A 24,156-nucleotide genomic window follows, 5' to 3' on the forward strand; every position below is an offset into this window, starting at 1 on the left:
ACGTTCCCCACCTTTTGTGGCCATTTTCTCCGCTCCTCTCTCATCCCTACACCAATGCCTACTGTTTGCTATCCTGTCTTTCCCCACCGACCAGTGTCAAGGCCAAACTTCCCATCTCTGACCATTTTGATGCTAGCGATGCCTGTCTACTTGTTTGGTTTTGTTGTCTGTCTCCCCCTTCTAGACTGTGAGCCCGTTGTTGGGTAGGGATTGTCTCTATCTGTTACCGGATTGTACTTTCCAAGCACTTAGTACAGTGCTCTGCACACAGTAAGCGCTCAATAAATACGATTGAATGACTGAATGAATGAATCTCTGGGCCCTGATTGGCTACTTCTTATTACATCCCTCGTCAAGTACTTGCTCCCTGCTCTCATACCCAAGCAATAAAAAATCCTGCCCGGCTGCAGCTGCAATGGGGGAAGGATGGAAAGAAAGGTGAGGAGGGAGTCCTGAAGTGGCTTTGATAGAGGGAGAGAGAGAGGGAGAGGGAGAGGGAGAGGGAGAGGGAGAGGGAGAGGGAGAGGGAGAGGGAGAGGGAGAGAGAGAGGGAGAGGGAGAGGGAGAGGGAGAGGGAGAAGGAGAAGAAGGAGAAGGAGAGGGAGAGGGAGAGAGGGAGTGCGCTTACCTAACAGGAGGACAGAGAGGAGCAAAAATGGCCCCGGGAGAGGAGCCACAGGGTCAACTGCATTAGAATTTGGGGCTAGGAGGTGAAGGGAAGTGGCTAAGGTGACTAGGGTGTGGAGTAAGGACAGTCTGACTGGACACAATAAGGGGAGGAAGGAGACAAGAGAAGGTCAAGGAGGAAAAAATATCGTACTTTCCCAAGTGCTTCATACAGCGCTCTGCACACAGTAAGCACTCAATAAACCCAAAATGAAGAAGGGAAAAGAGGATGAAGTCCAATAATGTGGATAGCTGAGTTAACGTCACGCAGACGTGACCTTCGTTTACCCGGTGCATTCAATATTTACACTCAGTCCCATCCGACTGGGGAGAGAATGGGGGTAGAGGGTAAAATGAGAGCCAGGTGTCAGCGCTGCAACTGCAGAATACTAACAGGGATATAAGTGAGCAACTCTTATGATATAGTTCAAATGTGAGAAAATTTCTGATCCCTTTATAATGCCGAGCTGGAATTTCATCCGAGATGACTAAAATTAGTGTGCAGGTTGTCACTTAATCACTTCGTGGGGACAGCTGGTTTCCTCTCTCTCCCTCTGCAGCACTTTCCCGTTCCTCCCCTGCAGCATTCAGCTCATCTCCAGCCCCTTCTGATGAGAGACACAGAATGGGGACTACAGCTCCCCTAAGACATGACAGAGGGAGCAGATGCCGCCTTCCCAGGACCTCGTTGTCCAAGTCCTGCCAGGGACTCGGGGCAGACCGCAGACGAGCGCTCAGCATGGTGCCCCTCGTGAGACTGGTGCCAAGAACCGCACGGGAGCTCCTTCTGCTCCAGAACCGGAACGCTCTACTAGTTCTGTTTTTCTTTTGTGTCCGTTCCCAGCCAAGGGTGACGGAAAGCGAGCTTTGGCTTTTCAGCTGGTCCTTATATTCTGTGCCCCAAATGGAATACCGAGGCCCCGTCTCTAAAACAGCCCCCGTCAGCTTTCCTCATGCTAGATAGATTGCTCCCAGCCCGATCAAACGCTTTCTTCCATCAGTTTCCTTACACGGCCAAATAATATTACTTCCCCGCCACGGGCTGTGGTGCTTTGTACGGCTGTATGCGCAATTGCTTTTTCCATCCTATACGCGCCTTTTGGATTTATCCCTAATGTGCACTATTACAGCAGGAGAACGGGCCCCTGGGGAGCTGCATAGACGCTTCTTCTTTTTGGGGTATTCAGTAGATGAAAGTGCAATGGCACCATCTTCTGACCTTAGACAAAAATGAACATTTAATCCGAACCCGAACCCTGCCCACTTAATCTGCAGCATCAGGAAAGATTGTTTCACTCCGCAGGTTTCCGCGGAGGCAGGTTAGAGGGGGGGAAAAAAAGTCAGTCAACCTTTTCACACCCAAAACAACTTAATGCCCTTGTCACAAGTTGGGACGATTCCTTCTGCCTTCTGGAAACTAGTGATTAAAGTCACCAAACTGGGCTTGACCTTCGAAGTTAAACTGAGCCGAGGCTCTCCTGGAAGTGAAGGGGAGGGGGGGTCTTGGTACACGGGAGCCAGCTGGAGAAGGAAGTTCAAGATTCCCACCCTGGAGTCCTCGGCGATGACCGGTTCTCCGAAACGTCCCCGTGAACGGAGTCCACGTCCGCCCTTCTGCGCCTCCTCAGCCTTGTTCCTTCGGACTTTAAATTAGCTGGACGGCTCCAGAGGCGACCAGAGGCGCGATGGTTTTATATCGGATCAGGTGCTGCGAGCCCTCCTCCAGGTCAATTACATACTCACTGAGAGGAGAACCAAATCTGGGTTAGTTGAGGAAAGGGAAAACTCGTGGGCTTCCTCTATCAGGATAAGCACATCCTCCCACGACAGAAGAGGTTGACCTACCTCTGCTCATCCGTCTCGGGCTCCACTAGAATGTTCTCCTGCCGCTCCTTCACCCTCAGGAACACAAATGAGTCCAAATCGGGTTTGGGAACTGTGAAGAGAGCAGCACGGAAGCAAAGATGATGATGATAATGATAGTATTTGTTAAGCACTTGCTATGTGCCAAGCACTGTTCTAAGCGCTAGGGAGGATACAAGATAATCTATTAATCAATCAATCATTTTTATTGAGTGGCTATTGTGCCGGCACTGTTTTAAGCACCTGAAAAAGTACAATACAACTGAGTTCTTAGGCATAATCCTTGCCCATAAAGAGCTTACAGAGTCAAATCCCAGTCTGAGTTAACCTAATAAATGGCGTTTGACGCGAAATGTGACCCTGTAAATCGTGATGGAATCAGCGCCTAAACTGACACGAAATGTGACCCTGTAAATCGTGATGGAATCGGCACCTAAATCCATGAGACCCCTGTGGGACGAGGGCTTCGTCTGACCTGATTTAACTTGTATCTACCCCAGTGATTAGAACAGTGCTTGGCACGTCGTGAGCGCCTAGCAAGTACTAGAGAAGCAGCAGCGTGGCTCAGCGGAAAGAGCCCGGGCTTTGTAGTCAGAGTTCATGGGTTCGAATCCCGGCTCTACCAATTGTCAGCTGGGTGACTTTGGGCTTCTCTGTGCCTCGGTTCCCTCATCTGTAAAATGGGGAATAGGATTGTGAGCCCCCCGTGGGACAAGCTGATCATCTTGTAACCTCCCCAGCGCTTAGAATAGTGCTCTGCACATAGTAAGCACTTACTTAATAAATGCCATTATTATTATTATTAGGTAATCAGGTTGTCCCACGTGGGGCTCACAGGCTTCATCCCCATTTTACAGATGAGGGAACTGAGGCACGGAGAAGCGAAGTGACTTGCCTGAAGTCACACAGCGGACAAGTGGCAGAGTTGGGTAATGGTATGTGTTAAGTGTTTACTACGTGCCAAGTACCCTTTGCAATGCTGGGGTGCATACAACTTAATCAGGATGGACACCGCCCCGTCCCCCATGGGCCTCACAGTCTAAGTAGACAGGGAAGAGGATTTATTGTAAAAGAGTAGGCGAGTGGGAGTAGAGGTCAACCTACATATTTGTCAGAGCAAACTAAAATAAGAAGGAAAAGCAGTGTTTCGTGGCTAGACCACAGTCCTGCGAGTCGGAAGGACCTGGGTTCTAATCCCGGCTCTGCCACTTGTCTGCTGTATGACCTTGATCACTTCACTCCTGTGGGCCTCAGTTACCTCAACTGTAAAATGGGGATTAAGACTGTGAGCCCCATGTAGGACAGGGGCTGTTTCCAACCCAATTTGCTTGTATCCACCCCAGTGCTTAGTACAGTGCCTGGCGCATAGTAAGTGCTTAAGAAATACCACTATTATTATTATTACTGTTATGTGGGACATGGACTGTGCCCAACCTGTTAACTTGTATCTTCCCCTGTGCTTAGTTCAGTAACCTGGTACACAGTAAGTGCTTAAAAAAAAAAAAAAAGAAAAAATGGAACAGCTGCTGGGGTCAATGGGCCCAGCAGCGTGGGGAGCCCCCAATCCAGAACCAGTCTGGGGTAGAGATGGGAGGAGAGGACAAAAAGAGCATGACCTCCTGCTTGCCAAATCCAACGGCTCATACTCTGTCCTAATCCTCCTCGACCTCTCAGCTGCCTTTGACACTGTGGACCACCCCCTTCTCCTCAACACGTTATCTGACCTTGGCTTCACAGACTCCGTCCTCTCCTGGTTCTCCTCTTATCTCCTCTTATCTCTCCGGTCGTTCTTTCTCAGTCTCTTTTGCAGGCTCCTCCTCCCCCTCCCATCCTCTTACTGTGGGGGTTCCCCAAGGTTCAGTGCTTGGTCCCCTTCTGTTCTCAATATACACTCACTCCCTTGGTGACCTCATTCTCTCCCACGGCTTCAACTATCATCTCTACGCTGATGACACCCAGATCTACATCTCTGCCCCTGCTCTCTTCCCCTACCTCCAGGCTCGCATCTCCTCCTGCCTTCAGGACATCTCCATCTGGATGTCCGCCCGCCACCTAAAGCTCAACATGTCGAAGACTGAGCTCCTTGTCTTCCCTCCCAAACCTTGTCCTCTCCCTGACCTTCCCATCTCTGTTGACGGCACTACCATCCTTCCCGTCTCACAAGCCCGCAACCTTGGTGTCATCCTCGACTCCGCTCTCTCATTCACCCATCACATCCAAGCCGTCACCAAAACCTGCCGGTCTCAGCTCCGCAACATTGCCAAGATCCGCCCTTTCCTCTCCATCCAAACCGCTACCCTGCTCATTCAAGCTCTCATCCTATCCCGTCTGGACTACTGCACTAGCCTTCTCTCTGATCTCCCATCCTCGTGTCTCTCTCCACTTCAATCCATACTTCATGCTGCTGCCCGGATTATCTTTGTCCAGAAACGCTCTGGACATATTACTCCCCTCCTCAAAAACCTCCAATGGCTACCGATCAATCTGCGCATCAAGCAGAAATTCCTCACCCTGGGCTTCAAGGCTCTCCATCACCTCGCCCCCTCCTACCTCACCTCCCTTCTCTCCTTCTACTGCCCAGCCCGCACCCTCCGCTCCTCCACCACTAATCTCCTCACTGTACCTCGCTCTCGCCTGTCCCGCCATCGACCCCCGGCCCACGTCATCCCCCGGGCCTGGAATGCCCTCCCTCTGCCCATCCGCCAAGCTAGCTCTCTTCCTCCCTTCAAGGCCCTGCTGAGAGCTCACCTCCTCCAGGAGGCCTTCCCAGACTGAGCCCCTTCTTTCCTCTCCCCCTCGTCCCCCTCTCCATCCCCCCGTCTTACCTCCTTCCCTTCCCCACAGCACCTGTATATATGTATATATGGTTGTACATATTTATTACTCTATTTATTTATTTATTTATTTATTTTACTTGTACATTTCTATCCTACTTATTTTATTTTGTTGGTATGTTTGGTTCTGTTCTCTGTCTCCCCCTTTTAGACTGTGAGCCCACTGTTGGGTAGGGACTGTCTCTATGTGATGCCAATTTGTACTTCCCAAGCGCTTAGTACAGTGCTCTGCACATAGTAAGCGCTCAATAAATACGATTGATTGATTGATTGATTGATTGAAGTGGACAGAGCACAGTCCTGGGAGTCAGAAGATCATGGGTTCTAATCCTGGCTCTGCCACTTGTCTGCTGTGTGACCCAGGGCAAGTCACTTCACCTCTCTGTGCCTCAGTGACCTCATTTGTAAAATGGGGATTAAGACTGTGAGCCCCATGTGGGACAGTGGACTGTGTCCAACTGGATTTTCTGGTATCCAGCCTAGCACTTAATACAGTGCCTGGCACATAGTAAGTGCTTAACAAATGCCATTATTATATATATACATATTATTTAATATATATATTTATATATGTAAATAAATATATATATATATTTAATACATATATTAAATGGTATTTGTTAAGTGCTTACTACATGTGAAACACTGTTCTAAGCGCTGGGGGATACAAGGTGATCAGGTAGTCCCACGTGGGGCTTACAATCCCCATTTTACAGATGAGGTACCTGAGGCCCAGAGAAGTGAAGTTGCTTGCCCAAAGTCACACAGCTGACAAGTGGCGGAGCCGGGATTAGAACCCGTGACCCCTGACTCCCAACCTCGGGCTCTTTCCACTGAGCCACGCTGCTTCAAAAAATAAATAATGGTATTTGTTAAGCACTTACTATGTGCCAAGTAATGTTCTAAGCGCTGGGCTGGTTACCTATGTGGGTATCACAGTCTTAATCCCCATTTTACAGATGAGGGAACCAAGGCCCAGAGAAGTGAAGTGACATGACAAGTACTTCCCAACATGACATGTACTTCCCAAGCACTTAGTACAGTGCTCTGCACACAGTAAGCGCTCAATACGACTGAATGAATGCCCAGACTGAGCCCCTTCCTTCCTCTCCCCCTTATCCCCCCTCCATCCCCCATCTTACCTCCTTCCCTTCCCCACAGCACCTGTATATATGTATATATGTTTGTACACATTTACTACTCTATTTATTTATTTATTTATTTTACTTGTACCTATCTATTCTATTTATTTTATTTTGTTACTATGCTTGGTTTTGTTCCCTGTCTCCCCCTTTTAGACTGTGAGCCCACTGTTGGGTAGGGACTGTCTCTGTATGTTACCAACTTGTACTTCCCAAGCGCTTAGTACAGGGCTCTGCACACAGTAAGTGCTCAACAAATACGATTGATTGATTGATTGATAGAGTCACACAGCTGATAAGTGGCAGAGCCGGGATTAGAACCTACAACCACTGACTCCCAAGCCCGGGCTCTTTCCACTGAGCCCCAAGCCTGGAAAGCAGCGGTACTTCCCCGGCTCCCGTTCCACAATTACTACAATCATTCCAGCATTTTTGGGAAAGAGAAGGCATCTCGGGTCTACTTCGAAGAAACCCGGAGGATCCCTGGAGAGGCACTCGTCGGTTTCTGGAAGAAGAGTTTGCTCACCTGATCTTAGGAGATCCACCTTCTGCAGGTTAGGAGGCATGTGCTTCAGGGCCACAGTTTTCAGATACGTCTCGGTGTTGGCCATGTACCTGAAACACGCAAGCGCTCACTGACGGGCCACCCTTCCCTCCAACGGAAACCCAGAGTTTCCGTCCTTCCCGTCTCACAAGCCCGCAACCTTGGTGTCATCCTCGACTCCGCTCTCTCCTTCACCCCTCACATCCAAGCCGTCACCAAAACCTGCCGGTCTCAGCTCCGCAACATTGCCAAGATCCGCCCTTTCCTCTCCATCCATACTTGTACTTCCCAAGCGCTTAGTACAGTGCTCTGCACATAGTAAGCGCTCAATAAATACGATTGATGATGATGATGATAAGGCACACGACATGGTCCACCTACTGGCATAGCAATCCATCAATTAATCAATCGTATTTATTGAGTGCTTACAGTGTGCAGAGCACTGTACTAAGCGCTTGTGTTCAGAATCTCTGGAGGTTCACGTTTCTGGCACACAAGGGCCAGGGGTTACGAATGGGACAGAACCAGCCCCTTTCCTTGGGTCGTCTATGCACTTCGATCTGTCACCTTTGGACATTGGATATTCAATATTCACCCCACCCCCAATCCCACCGCACTTATGTACATATCTTTAAATTGCATATTATAAGTTACTTATTTATCCATATTAACGTCGGTCTCCCCCTCTAGACTGTAAACTCGTGGGCGGGGAATGTGTCTGCTAATTCTGCTGCATTGTGCTCTTCCAAATGCTTAGTACAGTGCTTGATAGTGAGTGCTCTTTTAGACTGTGAGCCCACTGTTGGGTAGGGACTGTCTCTATATGTTGCCAACTTGTACTTCCCAAGCGCTTAGTGCAGTGCTCTGCGCACAGTAAGCGCTCAATACGATTGATTAATACTAGTGATCGACTGCTCCCCTTTTTACTCACTCTTTGGCAAAGGCAAACTCTTCTGGGGAGAGGTTGGAAGGCTCTCCCTCTGACCGAGTCTTCTCCTTCTCAAGAACATGAGGGAAAAACTTCTCTATCTGCCACAAAGAGAAGAAAAACCAAAAAAAAAAAAAATAAACTGGAAGTCATAGATGTGCCTTCTTCACACTTAGCCTCCACTTACTTAGAGCCTAGTTTAGGTTTCTAGTAAGTAAAGGTTGGTACTTAGCTGCTAAACACCTTTCCTGTAGTTGGGGGCTGGGATTTTAGAGATTTTCAGGGTCAGGTAAGTAAATGTCGGTACTTAGCTGCTAAATACCTTTCCAGGAGTTTTAGAGATTTTCAGGGTCAGAAAAAATCACTGGAATGGGAGTTGGGGACCTGGGTTCTAATCCCGGCTCTGCCAGTTGCTTGCTGTGTGACCTTGGGCCAATCACTTAACTCCTCTGTGCTTCAGTTCTCTTGTTTTCCCTCCTACTCAGACTGTGAGCCCCAAGGGGAACTGGTACTGTGACCAACCCCAGGGCTCAGAACAGTGTTTGTCACATAGCATGCACTTAACGAATACCATAAAAAGCAAACAAGAAACTCGGACTGTTAATCCAATCCAAACAATGTGCTTTCAGACCACCTTTCTCCAACATCCGAATTCCTCCCATTTGAGTTGCTCTGCGAACCCGATCTTTTCTCTCTGCTCTCTCGAGCCTTCGCTTTCTCCTCCAGGAGTCGAGTTTTCCATTTTCAGCAAATAAAACCCCCTCTACAGCTGCCGGATGCATTGCGTGGTAAAGAGAGCGCTAGCTTGGTGGAGCTGCTCCTCTAGAGAGCCACAGGCACAAAAGAGCTCCTTTTCCCAACACTAATGCGCTGGACAGGGAAGTGGTGATGAAGAGCAGACTTGGCAGCCTACACTGAACTAACAGAGAGGCAGGGGTTAGGGTTACCTCAAAAATTTGGCCCATCCACTTGGAATTTTAGTGAATTCTCTTTCATTTGCCCAAGCCCAAAGCAAAATTTACTAAAATTTCAAGTGGAATTTGCCCATTTCAAAATGGAAAACTGGCAGCCCTCTCCCTCCCCCTCCTCACACAATTAAGGAACTATGCAGCAGACACAAAGGAGCAACAAATCTACACGTATGACTTTCCCCTGGCACGGCAGAGTCTCCACCAATCAAGAATGTTAAGAGCTCCGTTTCCAGACCCTTAGTCAAACCACACTCTGGTCAGGTGTTAGTATTATTGTACTCCAAATCAGACAGCTGCTTCCAGGCTGTTTCTGTTAAAGGGCAGCTGCTTCCAGGCTGTTTCTGTTAAAGGGCCTCCTTGGCAATCAAAATTGGGTAGATCTCCTGTCCGGCTTTTAAACGTTTCCCCCTCTTCCTGCCTCAAAAGAGTTTCTTGACCCTCTCAAATAAAGAAAGGACTCACTGTCTTTTTCTTTTGCCCACACAGCAGAGCTACCCACCAACCTTCGCTCCTTTCCTTTCAAAAAAGCAGGCTATTGTGAAGGCAAAGGCCAGTGGGTCCTTTGCACTGGTGGTCAACAAGACATAAAGGGACTGGTAACTTTCCTTTCTCCCAGCGACATTTTCTGGTCCTAAGGACTGCCAGGGGATCCTGGATAACACTTCAACCGACCTTACCCCATTGCACACAGGCACTTCATCAGTCGTATTTATCAATCGTATTTATTGAGCGCTTACTATGCGCAGAGCACTTCAGTGTCTAACCTTCATCAGCCGGCTCCTCAAGTAACTACTGAGGACATAGCGAATTCTCTCGATCTCCATGTGGTGAATGCTGACCTTCAGGTCTCCCTTCTTGGCTCGTCGGAGATTTGCTTCCTAGAGAGGAGAGACCCACGGTAACACAACCTGACTGTGGAAAACTGGAAGCATATCGGGCTCCATCTGGCCGCTTCTGGCTCGCACATAGCTAAAGCGTCCCAGCTAAGCTAAGCATCTTCCTTCCAAGCTGCAGGGAGACCTTGTTCGGGCAAAGAAAATGGAGATACAGTCCAACGGGAATGGGATGTTAAACAATACAGTCACCCTTCTCAAGGACAGCATACTGATATCAAGTGAGGCGCCTCCCAAATCCGCAGCAAAATACATAAAGGAGCAATGCGAAGGGGGGCTTCTAGAAGACCTCCCGGGGAGGGGAAACAGCAAGTAAAAAACAGAAGGGACAGAAAGCTCTTTTGCCCACCTTAATTTCCGCTCGCTCTCTGCCCTTCCCACACTGCAGGCTCTTACCATGTGATCCAGCTGCTCCATGACACATTCGACGATTTCGGATTTGCTCTCCAGGAGTTCAGGGGAAAATTTTTCGTTCAGCCAGGCCTAAGGGACAAAGCAGGACAATAAGGGAAATCCACTGCAATACCTGGAGAAGAGAGAGCTGGTGTGTCCGCCTGGACAGGAAGAAAGTAAATGCTTCTCTATGAGTTCAAATTGTTTAAAATTTGTTGTGTGGATGCCTGCCAGTGTCCTTTCCTCTTCAGTTTTTGCTGGGAACATTCTGCTGATAGGCTACGTCTGACGTACACCAAAATGGTCACTCCTGCCGGTATTTTTATAGTTGGCAATAGCACCTGGATGCAATAAACACACTTTCACCGGACGCTGTCAGCAGGATTTCTATTTCTAGAAAATGTTTATGCCACATATGCGACATTTTGTGACAGTCTGGTACTTACTACAGTATGACCCTGAATTCATTTTTATAATGCTTGTGCTTCTACACATTTCATAGAAGGAGCTCAAAGTGTTTTACAAGCAGCCTTCCACTTTTTCCTCCAAATACCACCAGGAGCCACCAGCATTGTATTTCCACTTTATTGGGGAGAAAAAACAGAGAGGTTAGACCTACGAATGAGTCAAGGGACATGCTGGAAATACGTTCTCTATTTCGAAATCAGGCTACTTCCCTTAATATATGATACAGTATTTGATGTTAGGAGAATCTACAAGGCGATACGAGGGAGCTAGGAAAGGGGACAACAAAATGAGCTAAAAGAGACAAAGACTAATAAAAAGAGGTCATGGGAGTCGGGACATATGAAAGCATAGAAGTAGAACTAAAAACAGCATTCGCTAGCTTCCACTTAAGGGCTAAAAGGCTGCCCCTTTGAGTCAACCTCTTTCTTAGAGAGTGAGAAGGTGGTGAAGATGCATAGCAGCAGTAGTAATAGTATTTATTAAGGGCTTACTGTGTGTCAAACACTGTACTAAATATGGGGAAAGAATACACAGGTGAGAATGAGATGCAGGCTGGTGTGGCGAGAGGGGTTGTGTGTCTATGTGTGTGTATGTGGGTGTTGTTTACAAGGATGGGAGGCAGGGGCACAGTGGTTCTATCCAAATGACTGATTTCTCCATCAGTACTATTTAGTCCATTAAAGTTGCCCAAAGGCTGCGGTTTTTGCTCTTCTTTTACTGCTTCAACAACCAATTGAGGAGCCTGTCCCGAGTCCCTTGATGCCAGCGGGACTTGGTGATTGGAAGATTTTGAGTTTCATGTCAGGATCTTCAAGAAACAATCAATGGATAGCAGTTTTTTCTCTATTGCAGGCAAGATTCTGGCCTGAGGACTCTTAGAGCCACTGCTGAAGAACATCACCCAAATGACCCCCGGGTCAGGCAGCAGACACGATCTGCGCAGGATACCTGATATGGGAAAAGTGCAGGGAATGGCTCCAAGACATGTACACTGTTTTCGTAGACCTTATGAAAACATATGATCCCATCAGTAGTAGATCTGGACTGTGGAAATCAGTTAAAAGTTCACACTGGCGTGGCTGGCTGGGGTGGAGTTGAGTGCCCTATTCAATCCACTTTCCACTGCTAATAGAAAAGCAGGGATGAGAAGTGGGTCTGGTGTTGTTCAATTTATTCTACCCAGCCAAACTGAAAGATGCAACAAAAAAACCCGCAGACAGGTGTTACAGTACACTTCTGCACTCTGGGAATGTCTTTCAACTCAAAAGACTCTAAGCATCACCCAAAGTCCTAGAAACAGCCATTCAAGAGTTGTTGTACTTAGATGACTGTACCCCCCAAAAAGTGACACAAATTGCTGCCCCGAATCAACCACACATTAAGAGCTGATGGTAAGCCTAAAGAAAAATCAATCAACTAATGCTATTTATTGAGTGCTTAAAGTGCAGAACACTTTACTAAGCACTTAGGAGAGGACAATTCAAGAGTTAGAAGATACGTCCCTGCAAACAGCTGTAAAATCAAGGTACCAGTCAAGTACGTACCACTCAAGCAAACACACAACCTGAAAGTTATACTGCAACACAGAGTTTAAAAAGCTAACAATTCTGCTACCTAGGCAACACACTGACCTACAACATAATTGACAACAAAGTGAAAAAAAAAATCAAGAAGGCCAGGATATTCTTTGGAAGACAGTCGCGGTGTTGGGGGGTCGTATTAGCCTTCAGGCCAAACTAAAGGTCTACAGAACTGCTGCCCCTACAAGTTAACCTCTCTCTTCGACGATGTAAGGTTGGTGAAGATGTGTGTGTCTTTGTAAGTAGTTAGTAGTAATAACGATAGTATTTACTATTAGTATGTAATGCTGTTCACCCTTCTCTATAGCTTCCCGGCTGGACATCCTCCAAAATGCTAAATTCAACTAGTTGAACAGTTCCATCAGCCTAACTTATGGTCTCTACTTAACCTCAAACGGCAAGGCAGGATCACGGACAGTGAGTTTCTAGGACAAAGTGGGTCTCCTGGCACTGAAGCGACGCTCCCCTCGCTAAAGCTATGAAAGGTGGGATATATGAGGAGAAGGCTGACAGCAGGATAACCAACAAACCACTTTAGGGTACCCCGAAATTGGGAAACTAAAAGCGAGGCGCAGCGTGATTTAATGGAAAGAGAATGGGGCCGGGAGCCAGAGGATCTGAGTTCTAATGTGGCTCTGCCACTTGTCTGCTGTGTGACCTTGGGCCAGTCACTTCACTTCTCTGTGTCTCCATTGCCTCAACTGTAAAATGGGGATTCAATACCGATTCTCACTTCTACTTAGACTGTGAACGCCATGTGGGGCAGGGACTGTGACTGGTATCTACCCCGGAGCTTAGAACAGTGCTTGACACCTAGTAAGTGCTTAACAAATACCATAACAGTGATGATAATAATAAACAGATCAATCGGTCATATTTATTCATTCATTCAATCGTATTTATTGAGCACTTACAGTGTGCAGAGCACTGTACCAAGCGCTTGGGAAGTACAAATTGGCAACGTATAGAGGCGGTCCCTACCCAACAATGGGCTCACAGTACTGAGCTCTTATACTAAGAGCTTGGTGGATACTTTCCCTGCCTTCAACGAGCTTACAAACAATAATAAACAGATCAATAAGTCATATTTATTCATTCATTCAATCGTATTTATTGAGCACTTACTGTGTGCAGAGCACTGTACTAAGTGCTTGGGAAGTACAAATTGGCAACGTATAGAGGCGGTCCCTACCCAACAACGGGCTCACAGTACTGGGCACTTACTGTGGGCAGAGCACTGTACTAAGAGCTTGGTGGATACTCTCCCTGCCTTCAACGAGTTTACAGTCTAGAGGGAGCTTAGCTGTATAAACTGTGTGCAGAACACTGTTGTAAGTATGTGGGTGAGCACAACAGGGATAGAAGACAACGTCCCTAGGAGGGCAATCGACTGTTTCCCGTTGCAAGACTGAGGGCTTTGCTCTGCGGAGATTAGTTTCGAACTCTGCACCTCTTACTTCTCTTCCTGCTGTCTCCAGATGCGGATTAAATGCAGATGAGGAAGAGAAGCGGATTTTTCTTGCCTGCGCTTACCTGCTCCAGCTGACCGATGAGCTCTGCAGGAGTCAGCACCACCTCGTCCTCCTCGCTCTCTGCCCTGGAGTCCTGTTCCAAGTGGTGGGAGTCCTCAGCCATCCTCTACGGAGGGGGTGGGAAGGAGGAAAATGTCACTCACCAAAACCTGAAACCCAAGGATCTCATTACAACCAGTGCATATCCTACAAAAAACATAGCATTCCATTAAAAAGCAAGTGTGGCCTACAGGAAGGGACCACAGGACTGGGCGTCAGGAGACCGGGGTTCTAATCCCAACTCAACCACTTGTTTGTTGCAGGACCAGTCATTCAATCATCCATTGCATTTATTGAGCACTCAATGTGTGCAGAGTACTGTACTATGCACTTGGGAGAGTACAGTTTAACAATCAGTCAATCAATCGTATTTATTAAGCGCTTACTGTGTGCAGAGCACTGGACTAAGCGCTTGGGAAGGACAAGCTGGCAACATATAGAGGCAGTCCCTACCCAACAGTGGCCTCACAGTCTAGAAGGGGGAGACAGAGAACAAAACCAAACATACTAACAAAATAAATAGAATAGATATGTACAAGTGAGATAAATAAATAGAGTAATAAATCTGTACAAACATATATACATATATACAGGTGCTGTGGGGAAGGGAAGGAGGTAAGATGGGGGGATGGGGAGGGGGACAGGAAGGAAGGGGCTCAGTATGTCCTCTCCCAAGCGCTTAGTAATAATAATAATGTTGGTGTTTGTTAAGCTCTTACTATGTGCAAAGCACTGTTCTAAGCGTTGGGGCAGATACAGGGTAATCAGGTTGTCCCATGGGGGGCTCACAGTCTTCATCCCCATTTTGCAGATGAGGGAACTGAGGCCCAGGGAAGTGAAGTGACTTCAGTGCTGTGCATGTAGTAAAAGCTCAATAAACACAAATGAATGAATGAAAGGATCCAAGCGCTTAGTCCAGTGCTCTGCACACAGTAAGCGCTCAATAAATACGATTGATTGATTGATTGATTGGTGGCCCGGCCTGGCCTAACCTCAGCCTGACCCCTGACCCTTGACCCTTGACCCCCGGGCCTTCCCTTTACCTGGTCACTCCAGGCTCAGTCCGCTTCCCGCGCCCCCGAAGCGCCCCCATGACGTCATCGCATCACGCGAGCCAATCAGCGAATAGGACACAACCACCAATCCCTGGAGGTGGGGCCTCCTACCCCGGCCCGGCCCACCGTGAGCCCTGCGGGGGGAGAGCTCAAACTCTCTATTGTAACAGCATAGTGGAGAGCCAACGCGATTACCAGATCTGTTGCATAATTCTGCTTTAGTTAATAATTAGTATAGTGATTTGCACATAAAGGCTCAGAAAATCCCAGTGATCGATAGAGAAGGAAATTGGAGCTCTGCGCACCCCTACCCCAATGGTAGCGTCTGCACGCAGTGACGTCAGCCAGTCCATCGGGGACCCATTCTTCCTTGCATTTCCTAGCGGGGCCTGGAGAGGGCGCCCGACTCCCGCGGCTCAGGACGGGAGGAGCCTCTCCCGCACTGCCCCCAGCGGCGAAGACGTGAATTCCGTCTCAGGCCCCTCAAAAATTACTGAAACCTCAGAAAAACGGACGCCTTCAGTGATGAAAATATACCACTTCTACTATCATCATCATCAATCGTATTTATTGAGCGCTTACTGTGTGCAGAGCACTGTACTAAGCGCTTGGGAAGTACAAGTTGGCAACATATAGAGACAGTCCCTACCCAACAGTGGGCTCACAGTCTAAAAGACTACTACTTCTACTACTACTACTACTACTACTACTACTACTATGAGAAGCATAGTGGCTTAGTGGAAATTTCACGGGCTTAGGAGTCAGAGGTCATGGGTTCTAATCCCGGCTCCGCCGCTTAACAGCTGTGTGACTTTGGGCAAGTCACACAATAATAATAAGGGCATTTATTAAGCACTTACTATGTGCAAAGCACTGTTCTAAGCGCTGGGGGGATACAAGGTGATCAGGTTGTCCCACGGGGGGCTCACGGTCAATCCCCATTTTCCAGATGAGGTAACTGAGGCACAGAGAAGTGAAGTGACTTGCCCAAGGTCACACAGCTGACAGTTGGCAGAGCAGGGATTTGAACCCATGACCACTGACTCCAAAGCCCGGGCTCTTTCCACTGAGCCACGCTACTTCTCTGTGCCTCAGTTCCCTCATCTGTAAAATGGGGATTAAGGCTGTGAGCCCCACGTGGGACGACCTGATCGCCTTGCATCCTCCCCAGCGCTTAGAACAGTGCTTTGCACTTAACAAATGCCATCATTATAATTATTGGGAGCCAGAGGATGAGGGTTCTAATTCCACCTGCACCACTTAATCAGCTGTGTGACCTTGGGTAAGTCACTTAACTTCTCTGTGCCTCAGTTCCCTCATCTGGAAAACGGGGATTAAGACTGTGAGCCCCACGTGGTACAACCTGATTACCTCGGGTCTACCCCGGCGCATAGAACAGCGCTTGGCACATAGTAAGCGCTTAACAAATACCATCATTAATAATAATAATAATAATAATATTGGTATTTGTTAAGCGCTTACTATGTGCAAAGCACTGTTCTTCTTCTTATTATTACTACTACTACTCACGGCTTAGTGGAAATTATTATTATTATTATTAAATTATTATTATTAAATTATTATTATTATTATTACTACTACTACTCATGGCTTAGTGGAAAGAGCCCGGGCTTGGGAATCAGAGGTTCATTCATTAGGCCCACTGTTGGGTAGGGACTGTCTCTATATGTTGCCAATTTGTACTTGCCAAGCGCTTAGTACAGTGCTCTGCACCTAGTAAGCGCTCAATAAATACGATTGATGATGATATGTTGCCAACTTGTACTTCCCAAGCGCTTAGTACAGTGCTCTGCACACAGTAAGCGCTCAATAAATACGATTGATTGATTGATTGATTATTCAATCGTATTTATTGAGCGCTTACTGTGTGCAGAGCACTGTACTAGGCGCTTGGGAAGTACAAGTCGGCAACATATTGTTGTGAGTTCTAATCCCGACTCCGCCACTCGTCAGCTGTGTGATTTTGGGCGAGTCACTTAACTTCTCTGTGCCTCAGTTACCTCATCTGTAAAATGGGGATCAAGACTGTGAGTCTCACGTGGGACAACCTGATTACCTTGTATCTACCCCAGCGCTTAGAACAGTGCTTGACATATAGTAAATGCTTAAAAATACCATCATTATTATTATTACTACTATTACCAATAATGATAATAAAAACAAGTAATAATAATTGTGCATTTCTTAAGGGCTTCTATCAATAATTGATATTTATTGGGCGCTTACCGTTGAGTAGAGCAGTGTACTAAGCTCTTGGGTGTGTGCAAAGCAGCATTAGCTTAATTAGCAGACACATGGTCACTGCCCGTTACAAATTTACGATCTAGAGGGAGAGACGGATACTAGATGAAAAGATAGGAATTGATTGATTTGGAATAGATGCAAGATCATCTGATCAGACACAGTTCTTATCTCACACAAGCTCACAGTCTAAGGGGGAGGAAGAACAGGTATTGAATCCCCATACACAGTTGAGGAAACTGAGGCACAGAGATGTCAAATGACTTGCCCAAGGTCACTCAGCAGACAAGTGGTAGAGCTGAGGTTTCCTTTCACTGGAAAGAGCACGGGCTCTGGAGTCAGAGGTCATGGGTTCAAATCCCGGCTCCGCCAACTGTCAGCTGTGTGACTTTGGGCAAGTCACTTAACTTCTCTGTGCCTCAGTTGCCTCATCTGTAAAATGGGGATTAAAACTCTGAACCCCCCATGGGACAACCTGATCACCTTGTAACCTCCCCAGCTCTTAGAACAGTGCTTTGCACATAGTAAGTGCTTAACAAATACCATTATTATTATTATTATTATGCTTTCTTTTTCTTTCTTTTTCTTTCTTTCTTTCTTTCCTACTTTCTTTCTTTCTTTCTTTCTTTCTTTCTTTCTTTCCTTCCTTCCTTCCTTTCTTTTCCTTTCTTTTTCTTTCTTTTTCTTCCTTCCTTCCTTCCTTCCTTCCTCTTTCCTTTCCTTTCCTTTCCTTTCCTTTCCTTTCCTTTCCTTTCCTTTCCTTTCCTTTCCTTTCCTTTCCTTTCCTTTCCTTTCCTTCTCTCTTTCCTTTCCTTTCCTTCTCTCTTTCCTTTCCTTTCCTTTCCTTTCTTTCTCTCTTTTCTTTCCTTTCCTTTCCTCTTTTCTTTTCTTTTCTTTTTTTTTCCTTTTCTTTTCTTTTCTTTTCTTTTCTTTTCTTTTCTTTTCTTTTCTTTTCTTTTCTTTTCTTTTCTTTTCTTCTTTTCTTTCCTTTTCTTTTCTTTCCTTTTCTTTCCTCTCCCCCTCTAGCCTGCGAGCTCATTGGGCTGCAGGGAATGGGTCTGTTTATTGTTATATTGTCCTCTCCCAAGCACTTAGTACAGTGTTTTGCACCCAGTAAGCACTCAGTAAATACGATTGGATGAATGAATGAAACCCTGTCACAGTGTTGTTCTGATATTATACGTATTGACCATTTGGCTTATTGTTTTTGACTTTGTAAAATCCTTGTTGGGTAGGGACTGTCTCTATATGTTGCCAACTTGTACTTCCCAAGCGCTTAGTACCGTGCTCTGCACACAGTAAGCGCTCAATAAATACGATTGATTGATTGATTGATTAAAAGAAACGGTCCCAATTCTCATAAACCTTATACTCAAGCAATGCATAAGCATCCTGGGCATGTCCATAGGGCAAAGTATTTCAAAGTACACAAAACCGAAATGCCTGGTCAGTCTACACCAATGTTGTTGGGCTCGCGTGCTCAGGGGAGCCGTGGGGATACCTAATGGCTTTGGGGGAGCAGCCGCAGGATGCACTTTCCTCCCTCCTGAGCAAGGGATAAATTGCAACCCGTCTCTGCCCTTTTCCTGAGTCAAATTTCACTTTTTGTCCGTTTATGGAAAGGTTGTTCTTTCTGCTTTCCACCTTCCTGTGTCAGTTTCACATCGCAGTGGAGATGGGATAGGGTCTCCCATCTGGAACAACCGACGGGCCTCGGTTTGAGGTTTCAGAATTGGGAATCTGAGCTAAAGAATTGATTGTGGTGCATTCTCTCTTCTCCGCCTGTCCCGATCCCATGGGGATATCAAGCTCAGTGAACGAGTAGAAAGGAGGGATACAACACAACGTGCCAAGTGGTGACATTTGTTAAGCACTTACGATGTGCAAAGTCAGTCGTATTTATTGAGCGCTTACTGTGTGCGGAGAACCGTCCTAAGCGCTTGGGAGAATACCGTATAACAATAAACAGACACATTCCCTGCCCACAACGAGCTTCCAGTCTAGAAGGGGAGAGGAAAGAAGCGCTTAGGAAAGTTCAACGAACCCTCAAGGAGTTTACCATCTCAGTGGATGAGCTCACCGTCCTCTTTTTTGTGTTTTAGATGGTATTTGTTACGTGCTTACTGTGTGCCAGGCACTGTACTCGGCACTGGGGTAGATCTACACTAATCAGGTTGAACACAGTCCATGCCCCACATGGGGCTCACACTCTTAATCCCCATTTTACAGATGGAGTTAACTGAGGCCCAGAGAAGTCAAGTGACTCGCCCAAGGTCACCCAGCAGACAAGTGGCAGAGCTGCGATGAGAATCCAGGCCCTTTTGGACTCGCAGGCCCTTGCTCTCTCCACTAGGCCACACTACTTCTTCTTCAGTTTTCTGAAGTATAAAGAATCCATAAATCAATGGTATTCATTGAGTTCTTCCTGTGGGCAGAACACTATAGTAGGCCCTTAGGAGCATTTAGTAGTTCAGTCAACATTAATAATAATAATAATAATAATGATGATGGCATTTGTTAAATGTGCAAAGCACTGTTCTACGCACTGGGGGGGGGATACAAGGTGATCAGGTTGTCCCACGGGGGGCTCCCAGTGTTCACCCCCATTTTACAGATGAGGGAACTGAGGCTCAGAGAAGTTAAGTGACTTGTCCAAGGAGAATCAGTTGTCAATTACCCCGGCTAATGGAGAGGAGAGGCTGTGTTTGGGCCACACAATGGGAAGTCCAAATCAAGGAGGGTGTTTGAACCTCAACCCTAACCCAGGGAACCTTGGAGGACCCAGTTGGATGACAAAGTTCTCCGACCGCGGCTGCTCGGCACCGCAGAAAGTCGGAGGGAGAGTAGGTTTGTGGCTCCTGAGAGTTTAAAAATCTGCCATGGGTAATCAGGAGCTGACTAGACGCTCTTTAATTAGCTCCTTCCATTTCAGAGATTATGCGATTCCAATTCCAGACAGACTCGTTACTTAGGGACCAACCTTGGAATCCAGAAGTTCACTTGTGTCCTGCTGAAACTTTCAGAGGGGTCCGGCGTGACCTAGAGGAAAGAGCACAGGCCCGGGTGTTAGAGAACCTGGGTTCTCATCTTAGCTCGGCCACTTGTCTGCTGGGCGACCTTAGGCAAGTGACTCAACCTCTCTGTACTTCCGTTTCCTCATCGACAATACTTGTTCTCTCTTCAGCTTAGACTGTGAGCCCCACATGGGACAGGACTGTGACTGTGAGCCCGCTGTTGGGTAGGGACCGTCTCTATATGTTGCCAACTTGTACTTCCCAAGCGCTTAGTACAGTGCTCTGCACACAGTAAGCGCTCAATAAATACGATTGAAAATGATGATGATGACTGCGTCTGAACCAATTAGCTTGTTTCTACCCCCCTACTTAGTAGAGTATTTAGCACATAGTAAGCCCTTTAAAAAACTATCCCTATTATTAGTAGTAGTATTAGTAGTAGTAGTGGTAGAGAAGCAGCGTGGCTCCCATCTTACCTCCTTCCCTTCCCCACAGCACCTGTATATATGTATATATCTTTGTACATATTTATTACTCTATTTATTTATTTATTTAATTTGTACATATCTATTCTATTTATTTTATTTTGTTAGTATGTTTGGTTTTGTTCTCTGTCTCCCCCTTTTAGACTGTGAGCCCACTGTTGGGTAGGGACTGTCTCTATATGTTGCCAATTTGTACTTCCCAAGCGCTTAGTACAGTGCTCTGCACATAGTAAGCGCTCAATAAATACGATTGATGATGATGATGATGATGGAAAGAGCCCGGGCTTGGGAGTCAGAGGTCATGGGTTCAAATCCCAGCTCTGCCACATGTCTGCTGTGTGACCTTGGTCAAGTCACTTAACTTCTCTGAGCCTCAGTTCCCTCATCTGTAAAATGGGGATTAAGACTGTGAGCCCCACGTGGGACAACCTGATCACCTTGTATCCCCCCCCAGCGCTTAGAACAGTGCTTTGCACATAGTAAGCGCTTAACAAATGCCATTATTACATATTACATTATTACATTAGTAGTAGTAGTAATACTAATAATAATATATCTTGTGGGACTAAAGTATAACTTAATACCAAAACATTTCTATTTATGACTTGCTCTTCATCCTGGCATCTAGTTCATACTTTAAATTAAAAAACGCTAAGCTTTTTTTCCTAAGTAGTCTTTGGCAGCTCCTATGTTTCTTATTAGAGCTATAGATGAGGGATTCTCTCCCGCACCGCAGTTTACAAACACGAACGTTTTCTTTCCTACAGGGAGCTTCTATTTCACATAAATCGTGTCAGCTGTCCAAACGGCCTACAGAGAATATCGACCTGGGCTGACACGAGAGCTTTTCCATTTCAAGTGTGAATGAAACTTTGAAAGCCTCCTGGCATTTTGACCGGATCTTAGTGCTTGAACCATTCTCCGGGAAATTCTCGGAAACTATTTTAGCATTCCCACCAGAGAGAGTATAGATCACAATTCATTAATTAAGTCCATAATTCATCCTCGAGACGATCCGGAGGAGCTATGAGATGATGGAATGATGAATTCCACTCCTTGTCACATACGGATATCTGATCATTGTGTCACACTAAATCGGTTAAGGACCGATAATATCACAATCTCTTCTGAGGGGCATCCCAAAGAGAGGGAGACAGTTTTCAGGACTTGTTTCAGAAGAGCTTTACAGTTTAAAATACATTCACACTGCAGTCTTGAGGTCGTGTTAATTGGACCCTGGAGTTGGTATCTCACCAAAACAAGGACCAGAGAAATAGTCTAGTGGTTCGAACATTGGCCAGGGAGCTCTAATCCCAACTCCACCGCTTGTCTGTTGGGTGACCTTGAGCAAGTCACTTCACTTCTCAGTACCTCGGCTGCCATATGGGGGGTTTAGATTGGGAGCCCCATGTGGGACAGGGATCGTGAAGATGTTGATGGTACTTGTTGAGCGCTTACTCTTCTAAGCGCTGGGGAGGTTACAAGGTGATCAGGTTGTCCCGGGGGGCGGCTCACATTTTTAATCCCCATTTTGCAGATGAGGTAACTGAGGCACAGAGGAGTTAAGTGACTTGCCCAAAGTCACACAACTATTTGGCGGAGCCGGGATTTGAACCCATGACCTCTGACTCCAAAGCCCGAGCTCTTTCTACTGAGCCCCGCTGCTTCTCTGGTGCCCAACCTGATTACCTTGTAGCTACCTCAGCGCTTAGTACAGTGTCTGGCACATAGTAAGTGCTCACCAAACACCATTGAAAAAAAAGAAAAAAGAAACCCTAGGTCATGTAATATATTGTGGCTTGTCCTGCTGGGAGCAGCTGCCATTCCTTCTTGGAGCTGCTCCCAGCTCGGAGGAATAGAAGTTGGGTGTGTAGCACGTCCCCTGTTGATGCAGGGATGAGAGGATGAAATGCTCCAGCCAAGTTCTCTTATCTAATTTTAGGTGTTGCTCATATTTACGTTATCAGAAATTCAGTCTGTACCTGAACTCTGCTGCCCGGGGCCATTTTAACCATTCAGGACATGTTTCCCCACTCCTCATGAAACTCCAGTGTTTGCCCCTCCATCATCATCATCATCATCATCATCATCATCATCAATCGTATTTATTGAGCGCTTACTATGTGCAGAGCACTGTACTAAGCGCTTGGGAAGTACAAATTGGCAACATATAGAGACAGTCCCTACCCAACAGTGGTCTCACAGTCTAAAAGGGGGAGACAGAGAACAAAACCAAACATACTAACAAAATAAAATAAATAGGGTAGATATGTACAAGTGAAATAAATAAATAAATAGAGTAATAAATATGTACAACCATATATACATATATACAGGTGCTGTGGGGAAGGGAAGGAGGTAAGATGGGGGGGTTGGAGAGGGGGACGAGGGGGAGAGGAAGGAAGGGGCTCAGTTTGGGAAGGCCTCCTGGAGGAGGTGAAGGCCTCCTGGAGGAGGTGAACCTCCACCTTCACATCAAGCAAAAACTCCTCACCAGTGGTTTTAAAGCACTCTATCACCTCACCTCGCTACTCTCTTATAACAACTCAGCCTGCACACTACACTCCTGTAATGCTAATCTTCTCACTGTGCCTCTATCTTGTCTATCTTGCCACCAAGCCCTTGCCCATGTCCTGCCTCTGGCCCTCCCTCCTCAAATAGAATTACTCTCCCCTCCTTCAAAGCCTTTCTGAAGGCACATCTCCTCCAAGAGGCCTTCCCTAAGCCCTCCTTTCCTCTTCTCCCACTCCCTTCTGCGTCCCCCTTATTCCCTTTGTTCTTTCCCCTTCCCAGTCCCACAACACTTACGTACACATCTGTAACGTATTTATGTCAGTCTGTATCCCCTTCTAGAGTGTAAGCTCTTTGTGGGCAGAGAATGTGTCTCTTTATTGTTGCATTGCATTGTCCCAAGCACTTAGTATAGTGCTGTCCACACGGTAAAGTCTTAATAAATATGATCGAATGGATGAGTGAATGACCTCTGTTCTCCAGTTTGGTTTCCACCTCTGGAAGTTTTGCATAGTTTTATTTACAGGATTCCATCCTCACTCCTGCAGGAAGGAGATTCCTATTCCTCCCCCTTTATTTTTCCAAGATTGTCTTTTGGATTAGAATGACAAGAACTCACTGGCCCAGTGGAGCAAAACACCGTCGCCCCAGCCTATAGGCGTGGATCTTTGGGATGCCGAGGCGATGAGCAAGTGGTGCCTCTGGATACACCTCAAAGGGAAATCCCGGGGTGCTGAAGGATGACTATCTCCTCTCAGTGTTTGGACTAATTTAAAAGCACAGCGTGAGGGTAATGAGCATTGTGTTTCTAGAGATTTCATCCTTAGGAACGTGGTACTTGGATTCTGGTCTTTTGAACTAGCAAACAATCCTTTGGTCTGGCCAAATTCCTCTCCCATCTGCCCGAATTCCTCTTGTTGTCTCAATTGCATCTCCCCTCTCGGCCCTCAGCAAGGGAATAGGATTGCCGTGTAAC

The 24,156-nt window shown here is 46.7% G+C and overlaps 1 protein-coding gene across 2 annotated transcripts; it reads right to left on the reverse strand.

The window, feature by feature from the left end:
- Nucleotides 1-582: 582 nt before the first annotated feature.
- On the reverse strand, nucleotides 583-14,984 carry GINS4 (GINS complex subunit 4). 2 transcript variants are annotated; one of them, XM_038746576.1, is made up of 8 exons: nucleotides 14,897-14,984; nucleotides 13,816-13,963; nucleotides 10,238-10,324; nucleotides 9,713-9,826; nucleotides 7,981-8,078; nucleotides 7,032-7,120; nucleotides 2,512-2,602; nucleotides 583-2,408 (listed from the first exon to the last, which is right to left on the reverse strand). In XM_038746576.1, exons 2-8 carry the CDS (start codon nucleotides 13,915-13,917, stop codon nucleotides 2,312-2,314), a joined length of 678 nt encoding a protein of 225 aa, XP_038602504.1. In that variant the 5' UTR covers nucleotides 13,918-13,963; nucleotides 14,897-14,984; the 3' UTR covers nucleotides 583-2,311. The 2 variants fall into 2 exon arrangements, with proteins under 2 accessions (XP_038602504.1, XP_038602507.1); XM_038746579.1 differs by having other exon boundaries at nucleotides 13,816-13,920; nucleotides 14,897-14,947.
- Between the last annotated feature and the right edge of the window lie 9,172 nt (nucleotides 14,985-24,156).

Source organism: Tachyglossus aculeatus, chromosome 5, assembly GCF_015852505.1.
Source record: "Tachyglossus aculeatus isolate mTacAcu1 chromosome 5, mTacAcu1.pri, whole genome shotgun sequence".
Taxonomy (NCBI): Eukaryota; Metazoa; Chordata; class Mammalia; order Monotremata; family Tachyglossidae; genus Tachyglossus; species Tachyglossus aculeatus.

Bases quoted from the DNA above. Each gene is read 5' to 3' on its own strand.
- GINS4 (XM_038746576.1), bottom strand. From the start codon at position 13,917: ATGGCTGAGGACTCCCACCACTTGGAACAGGACTCCAGGGCAGAGAGC. The intron at 8,079-9,712 runs GTTAGACACTGA...TCTTTGTGGCAG, and splicing joins TGAGGAGCCGGCTGATGAAG to ATAGAGAAGTTTTTCCCTCA. The intron at 7,121-7,980 runs GTGAGTAAAAAG...TGCGTGTTTCAG, and splicing joins GAGTTTGCCTTTGCCAAAGA to GTACATGGCCAACACCGAGA.